Source organism: Poecilia reticulata, chromosome 8, assembly GCF_904066995.2.
Source record: "Poecilia reticulata chromosome 8, P_reticulata-male-v2, whole genome shotgun sequence".
NCBI lineage: Eukaryota > Metazoa > Chordata > Actinopteri > Cyprinodontiformes > Poeciliidae > Poecilia > Poecilia reticulata.
In genome coordinates this window covers 23,429,455-23,437,476 of record NC_088837.1, presented here as the reverse complement: position 1 = coordinate 23,437,476, position 8,022 = coordinate 23,429,455, and the positions used below count along the sequence as shown (strand labels likewise).

At 38.2% G+C, this 8,022-nt stretch overlaps 1 protein-coding gene, 1 long non-coding RNA gene and 2 other non-coding genes across 7 annotated transcripts in view; 3 read left to right on the top strand and 1 right to left on the bottom strand.

Annotated features, from left to right (window-relative positions):
• The first annotated feature begins 765 nt into the window (after positions 1-765).
• On the top strand, positions 766-1,972 carry LOC103468970 (uncharacterized). The gene is made up of 4 exons (XR_534276.3): positions 766-883; positions 1,456-1,495; positions 1,686-1,720; positions 1,881-1,972. It is a non-coding gene; the product is annotated as an uncharacterized LOC103468970 (long non-coding RNA).
• Positions 1,294-1,384, top strand: LOC145552707 (small nucleolar RNA SNORD88). The gene has a single exon (XR_014088838.1). It is a non-coding gene; the product is annotated as a small nucleolar RNA SNORD88 (small nucleolar RNA).
• LOC145552705 (small nucleolar RNA SNORD88) lies at positions 1,531-1,621 on the top strand. The gene has a single exon (XR_014088836.1). It is a non-coding gene; the product is annotated as a small nucleolar RNA SNORD88 (small nucleolar RNA).
• Positions 1,973-2,620: 648 nt separating the features above from the next.
• Positions 2,621-8,022, bottom strand: part of shank1 (SH3 and multiple ankyrin repeat domains 1) — an 89,362-nt gene continuing 83,960 nt past the window's right edge. For all 4 annotated transcript variants that reach the window (XM_081610274.1, XM_081610275.1, XM_081610272.1 and 1 more), the window contains exon 26: positions 2,621-7,970. In XM_081610274.1, the coding sequence (XP_081466400.1) occupies positions 7,883-7,970 (88 nt within the window). In that variant the 3' untranslated portion in view covers positions 2,621-7,882. The remainder of the gene's footprint in view (positions 7,971-8,022) is intronic.

Below are 8,022 nucleotides of genomic sequence, written 5' to 3'. Positions count from 1 at the left end.
AACAATCGTGGGTTTTTACCAATTTTGCAATATTTGCATTGAATTTCCACAAAGAATTACCCTAAAAAATATTAAATATATGTATTTAATTTGTTTTATTTTTGTCATGAGATTAGAATTTATGTTTATTTTTCTAGCCCACAGAATAAAAACTAAAAACTAAAATTTTAAGTTAATTTTTTAAAATTTAAATCCTAAAAATAGAAATAAAATTGTGGTTCTTTAAAAATAATAAAATTCCTATGGTAGATATTTATCTAAACTTATAAGTTTTCTTTTTTCAAGAGGTCTTGAGATTTTGCGATTCTAAAAGAAGTTAAGTTGATTGGTCTGCAAATAAAATTGTCTCTGCAGGTTGTAAAGATTGCAGACTTGTGATGTAGCATGACATAGTTATTTAATTTCCCCTGGTTCCAAAAAATAAATGCATAAATAAAATACAAAGTAAAAAATGTTAATTAGTAGCAGTAATTTGGTTTTGTTTGTTTAAAATCAAAACAGCTAAACAATATCCACAAGATGTGATTTTTTGTATATTTGTTGCAATTTTATTTCAAATTTTCTAAATATATACACTATAAATTATATAAAGTCACATAAATGTATAATAAATATAAATAGCAAAACGTTTTGCTACAGTTTTTATGTAATTAGTTTCAGGAGGGTGGAGCTGTATGTTTTTATTGATTTCAAATTAATGCAACAAATAGTATTTCCGTTTGATTTTTGTTCAGGGTAAAGCGCTTATTCCTCCTCCCGTCCACTAGGGGGAAGTAAAGCGGAAGTTACGTTGCTGCCAGTAGTCAAACTGCGCAGCCTCCGTTATAACCGTTCAGTAACTGTTGGTGAAGAGTTGAGGAACGGTTCACTTTTCGATGAGGAGGTAAATTAGCATTACTTAGATCAGAAATATTTTACAATATTCACTGTAAGATTCCACATTTTTAGCGAGTCTCCAGCTGTTACTCATCATTCGTAAATTGGCTTATTTTGGCACGTTTTTTCGTAATCTAAATACTTCCGTGGATCAATTGTGAGCCGAATTTAACTTGTTTAAGTCTTTCTGTGTTTTTAACAATCTCTACCTCACAGGGTATATAATACGCGCTATGAAGGTAGTTAAATATAAAATTTGACAGTTTTCCTATGGAGACTGGTTTTCAACCACGTGGAGCTGACTCCACGTGTTTAGCATAAGCTGCTAGCATGCTATGCTCAAAGTGCCAGTTAAACGCGATTTTTAGTTCCTGTTCGCTTTAAATGACGGTTTTCTGTGATTATTTACCATTTTCGACCCTCCTGTGATGACTTGCACTGGGCTCTGAGTCTGTATGGAGAAGATGTGCATCTTTGGCCTTGACAAGCCAGAGTTTCTGAGGAAAATTAAAGCTAAAGCTTGTTGAGCCTAAGTGATCATACACCATAGAGTTAACTCCATCCTCTTTTCATTTGTAGGTGATGCAGAAATGATGTAAATGAAGCTGGACTCTGCTAGGTGGGTCAAACATTCAAGTCCAATGAGAATCTAAGCTTCTCCCCTGATGACTTGCACTGGGCTCTGAGTCTGTATGGAGACAAAGTGCATCTTTGGCCTTGACAAGCCAGAGTTTCTGAGGAGAAAATGACTTCATGACGTCCTCCTAATAATTTCAATCTCAAACTTACACTTTTCTTTTTCTTTTTAGGGTTTGAATCACAGGAAAGACGAGTAAATGAAGAGGTTTGTGTTAAAATCCATGTTGAATTTCTGATTTCTTGTGACGTTTGCACTTGGCTCATAAAACTTGAGAAAGTGCAGCTGTCTGAAGAAATATTCAAATTACTTTATCTGCTTCCTTGTTGAATATTGAAAGTTAATTTTGCTGTAATTTTCTTTTCAGACTTTTATTCCTGTGGACGTCCTCACCGAGTTGCAGCACATTTCTTTGATTTACTTTATGTAATTGTGAATAAATAAAACTTGAATTTGAAATTTTGTGATTATGAACATTTATGCATTCTTCAATATTCAGTTACCTAAAAATTTAGCTTTAAACCTGATGGGAACTTATTAAATTCAGAAATGGTTGACTAGAGCAGGACAGGCATCGTAGCCTGCAGACCAGGTTAATTACGCTTATATTTTGAGAATAAAGTGACTTACAAAACAATGTTTCTGCAAACTACAACCTATCAAAACTTGACCTGCAAACGTCACATTTTGAAAATAAGAACTTATTTTAGAGAAACGTTGAAAACGTTTTAATTTTTAGGATATAAAAGCAAATTGTCAAGAGGATGAATATTTTTTGTGTGGGATGGAAAAGTAAAACTACATTTATTCCAAACTGAAAAGAAAAACAGATCTAACTAGTACTTACATAAATTTGTTCTTTAGGAATTTTAAAGTTTTTTCTTCCATTTTATTTTTATATTCTTGCACAAACTTGCAAATGACCTGTTCTGTACTCCACACTCAGTAGGAGCGTCCATTTATTTACTGAAGACACTTCAGATGTTTTTCTGTAAATAACTGAAATTATCACAGATAAAATGTTTCAGGCTTACCTGCATCTGCAAGGATGAAGACAAAACCTGAAAAGCAAAATGTTTCTTCACAGGAACACAAACCACCACAAACTAGAGCTTTGTTTATCTTTATTATAATTCTAACAATTTATTATCTCTTAAAACATTTGAAATTCATATATATTCATATGAATGTGTGTATATGCATATCACATATACATACATATATTCTGTAAGATACCTTCAGTTCATACTCTCATTTTTTTTTAAAGATCTCTTAAAGGAAAAATGCTTTCTATAGAGTCGGACCGATTCCCCTCAGACTGTAACCTTTGACCCCTGACAGCTGATATGTGAGCCACTCGCTCGTTTTAAATAAGAAATCCAGAAAAAAAAAGGTTTTCTCAAGAGTCACAAAAGAGTAGAGATGAGTTCCTGTTGAGCTAAATTTACACTACATGAACATTTTGCAGATCTGATGGAAACATCTGGCTGTTGAACAGAAACTTTTACTTTCACCAAGAAACGCTGGTAGCAACATGTAACACAATGAGAACTGATGGGGGTAGAAAGAGTTTCAAGATATTTTTCATTGAAATGTAAGATTAGCTTTACATCTTATAAATAAAAACTACAAAAAAAACCCCCAAAACAACCTGGAACGCTAAAATCTGATTACTTATAGAAGAATGAAATGATTTAACACAGGGTGGAACCCTGTAACTTTATTTAATAAGGACCCTTGAAGTTACCCCCCAGGTCCATTGGTAACCTGTATGAACTCAGACACGTCATAATTACCCCCATAGGTAACTGGTAAGCTCTCCATAGGTTCCCAGTAAACACCCTACATGTTGCCCCCAAAGTGACCTTTAGGTGCCCTTTGAGTATCTGGGCCTAGCAGAACCTTCTCTAAGTACCTTATAGGTTCCCTAGAAGTAGGATCAAGAAAACCCCAATGAACTTATCAGGTACTTTGTAATTATCCATAAGGTGACTTGTAAGCAGTCCATAGGTTCCCAGTAAAAACCCTTAAGTAACTTTTAGATGTACTATGCATATCTGGACCTTACTGGTACCGTCTCCAAGTAGGTTATAGGTTCCCTGTAAGTAGCCATAAGATAACCCCAATGAACTCCACAGATAGCTCATAAACGCGTCCGTAAAGTGACTTGTAAGAACTCCCTAGGTTCCCAGTAAATGACCTACAGCAGTGGCCCACCGCCTTGCACCGTTTTAGGTATTTCCCTTCTGCCACACACCTGGTTTGAATCTGTGGGTGATGATTAACGGGCCTCTGCAGCACTTGATGGTTGCAGAAGAGGTCATTCAATTGTCTGAATTCTGGAACAGAGACACATCTAAATCATGCAGGGCCCGGGGGGCCAAGGATTGGATTTCAGAAACGCTTGTAGATACCCGATGGTGCCCTTCCTCCCTGGAAGCGTTTTGTAGGTTTAAAATCTCGCCGCGTGAACCAGGCATTCATAAGGAAGAATCTGCTGCTGATAATTTAGCTGATTCCATGTTGGTACTTCACCTATAGGCGCCCTTGAAGTGACCTCTAAGGACAGCAGGCGCTTCCTGTTGGTACCACCGAAGTTCTGGCCTGTATTACACATTGCTACTCAGATTTCCTTGTAAGGTGTTACTGATGCAAAAGATGGCAGAAATAATTCACTGTGATCGCACCGACACACGAGAGCAAAGAGAACGACCAGAGCGGAGCTGGAAGATGCAGAGAACGGGTCAAACTGTATAGAAAGCAGAACAGTTAAATAAATACATCTTCATGATAAACAGTATTTGGAAGACAGAGATTCTGTAGAACTTGAGACTTTTTTTTTTTACATCTTAAACCGTGTTTAATGACCATTATTTTCATCGTCCTTATTGCTATTTCCTTATGCATTCTAAGATAATCTCCCCCTGACCTTCTGCAGGTACAAAAATGAATCATCATTTGCAAATTTCACATCGACAGAGTGATGATATGTGCAACAAGATGCATGAAAACCTTTTTTTCTTCTTCTGCAAAACCAGACTGAAAGACAGCAGAGGGGAGAGCGACTCCCGTATGGGAGGCATCGATGTGTTCTCGGACTCGGAAAGCAGCAGGAGACGTGAAAGCGTGAAGTCATGAGAGAGCCCTTATATTCCATCTCAAGAGGTTAATGTGCCATGAAAGCTGATGGAGAAGTAAAATGAAGAACATGGCACACAGATCTGATAACAGGGGCTAGCTATACTCGTATGTCCTGGGCTTCCCCACAGTAACAGTTGCTACATCGATACAGCATCTGAATAAACCTTGAAGGAGGAAAGTAAAGTTTGAGGCTTTTAAAGTTGCCATGTCAACATAATAAAGGGAAAATATACCCATCGATGTGCTTCACATTATGTCCGCGAGGCTTCTTCTCACTTTAAAACAACGTAGAGGATTCAGCGTCTCCACAGCGGTCAACCACCTGAGCCCGCGCAGGACGAAACCGGAATAACAGTAAGGACGATGATAGTAACGATAAGCAGTAGCAACAAATCTCTTCATATCAACAGCAGTTCCAGTGTTTCCCCGTTTAAAGTTTAAAAACTGTAAGAACAATCGTAGTATTAAAATTTGATCTGAGCGTTTCTCTCTCTTGGGTTTCGCCGTTGGGAGGAAGGGGGGAAGAAAGGCCACTCCTGGAAGGAGCAGGGAGGACCGGGAGGGAAAAGACGGAGATAATGGCAGTTCTTCTTTTACCCCTCCCGTCTCCTTTCAAGTGTCCCTCGTCCCAGAAGGTCTGAGCAGAGTTGTTCTCCGGAAGAAAAAGATTTCTCTTCGCGTTCTCTTGGATCCAGAGCACAGTCTGTCCTCAGGTGCGTCTCGGATCTCTGCGTCTTTATATATAAGGTGTTAAATAAACTCTGACACAAACACAGAGTGCTTGTGTTTATCTACATGTTGGTGTATGCATGCAGGCATGGATAACAGTAACATGGGTGCCTGACTGTGTGCATATATATTTATATATAGATATATATATATTTATTTTTTAGTCATTTATTCTTTTTATGATGTAGGTCTGGGCACTTATTTTTGCTACAAATTTGTGATACAGTGACCAGTCTGTACGTACGTCACTATAAGATGACAAAGAGCCATTATGGAAAAATAAACAAAAGCACACAGGATCCGCAGTGAGGACAGAGCCCAACCGGCGATGAGGTAAAAAACAAGACGTGACCAATCGCAGCCAGATAAACACACACACACACACACAGCGAAGACACCGGTCTGCTCCCTGGACTCCTCGGAAAGATGAGGAAGCTGCTGTCAGAAGAAAGAACAACCTCATCCGATTATAGAGTTTAATGGATCAGGAAGTAAAAAAAAAAACAATCTGGACTTTACCAAGTTCTTAAAGGTGACCTGTTATGCTTCCTTGAACAAGTTAGGACAGACCTATGTCTAAATAAAACATGTTAAATAAATTTTTTGCACAAAACCATTGTTGGATAACGATATTTTATTCTAGTCAGATTTGCCTATTTGAGCTGTTTTAGGGCGAATTGTCACTTTAAATCCAAACAAGCTGCTGCTGACCACGTCTCCCAACTTTACATTTACAGCCACACGTTAAAATGGCTGCAAACAGATGCACAATTATACAATCGTAAATCTTCGAAAAGCAGAAGTGGAGCCTCCTGCACAACCAACAAGAATGTAGCAAGTGGTTTATGAATGGTAAGTCAACAAAAAAGAAAAAAGATCCAATTAGGTCCAAAATCACAACTTGAAAATAATTTTTTTTGCCAAACAAAGCATATTAAATTTTTTGCACAAAATCATTCTTAGATAATGAGATTTTAGTCTGATCAGTTCACAGTGAGCTGTTTTACGGCGGCTTGTCACTTTAAATCCAAGCAAGCTGCTGCTGGCCACGCCCCTAACTTAATGTTTACAGTTGTATGTGAAAATCACTGCTAACAAATGTCCAATCGTACAACCGTACATCTTCGAAAAGCAGAAGTGGAGCCTCCTGCACAACCAACAAGAATGCAGCAAGTGGTTTCTGAATGGCAAGTCCACAAAAAACTCCATCTCTTTTCCAGCAGCCATTGTACAGCAAATACAGCAGTAAAACCAGCTGACCAAATGTGCTGGAGCTGTGCTGCGTTGCTATGTAGCGGCACTTTGCTTGCTGAATGCGACTTACAATGGAAACGGCTCATTTTCCAGACAAAAAGCAGCTGGGTGTAGGTTTTTTAAGTGCTTGAGTTGTTTCTAGAAGCAGTTGAGACCCAAATGAAAGTACACAAACAAGCAAAATTAGAATTTTACATAATAGGTTCATTTTAAATTATATGAATTTAACCTAAACAAAACATTCCACATTAAAAATAAATACACCCTCACTGCTTTTGTGGGACTTGAAGGACGGAAAGACGGTCCAGTTTTGTTAGCTTGGTGCTGCAGAACATACAAGCTTCAGTTTGATGTAGAAGAAAACAAAACAAAGCATGAACCTATATTTAAAACTTAATAAATGTGAAGAAGGGACTTTAATGTCATTCTGCTTTGCAAAGTCGCCTGGAGTAAATCCAGTCTTTACAGATTAAAACTGAAATCCTAATGAATAATCATTTTGAATCGAATCATGAGAAAGTAAAAGATTTCCACCCCTAATAATAATAAAGCCATTAAATGCTTAAAACAGATGATTTTTAAATTCATAAACAAGATTTACTTTTACTTCAGCTTTGCAGATTGCTTCAAGTTTAAACAGTCAGAGATATTTAAAAATGTAGAAAGTACCTACATGTGTTTGGAAATTTTGTGCTATCAGAGCGGTGGAAGTTAATAACCGAGGATAAAACTGCAGATTTTAACTTGGTAAAGACCAGATTACTTATTTTATCCCCTGACATTTAAAATAAAAGGGTGTGATTAATTTTTACCATGACTCTACGGTGAAATAAAGCACACGGAGCCTCGCTCTTTAAAAAACACCTTCCTACGTTCTGACACGCAGACATGTTCCTCAAACGTCTCACAGGAAGCCAAAATCTGAATCCTCTCACCTTCACAAAAACAACCAATCAGCTGTTAGGACTCACCTCTGCAGCCCTACCGAATGCGCCCTCTGCTTTGTGATTGTTCTAGTTAATAAATCTGAAATCTGCTGCCATAAAGACCCTCGTGTGTTCGCTGAGAGGAGGTTTAGCTAGATTGTGTTGCTGTGGTTGTGTTTGGATGGATGTAAATCAAGGAGCACCAGCCGGCGGGTTTACAGATCATCAGCTCTTCATCCTCTTCTTTCTTTCCGTGTGAAATCTGTGTGAATCCTCCGACATGGACTCCAGCCCCTCCCTGTTCCTCCTTCACGCGGCCTCAGCTCCGACTCCCGTCGTCCCTCCTCCTTTCAGGCTGCCCGTCCCGAGGAGAGAGGACAGAAATGGGAAACGGGCTGCTGGACAACCTGAGGACAGAGAGACGCAGGACAAAAAAACATTTCATCCTAGAACAGGGAC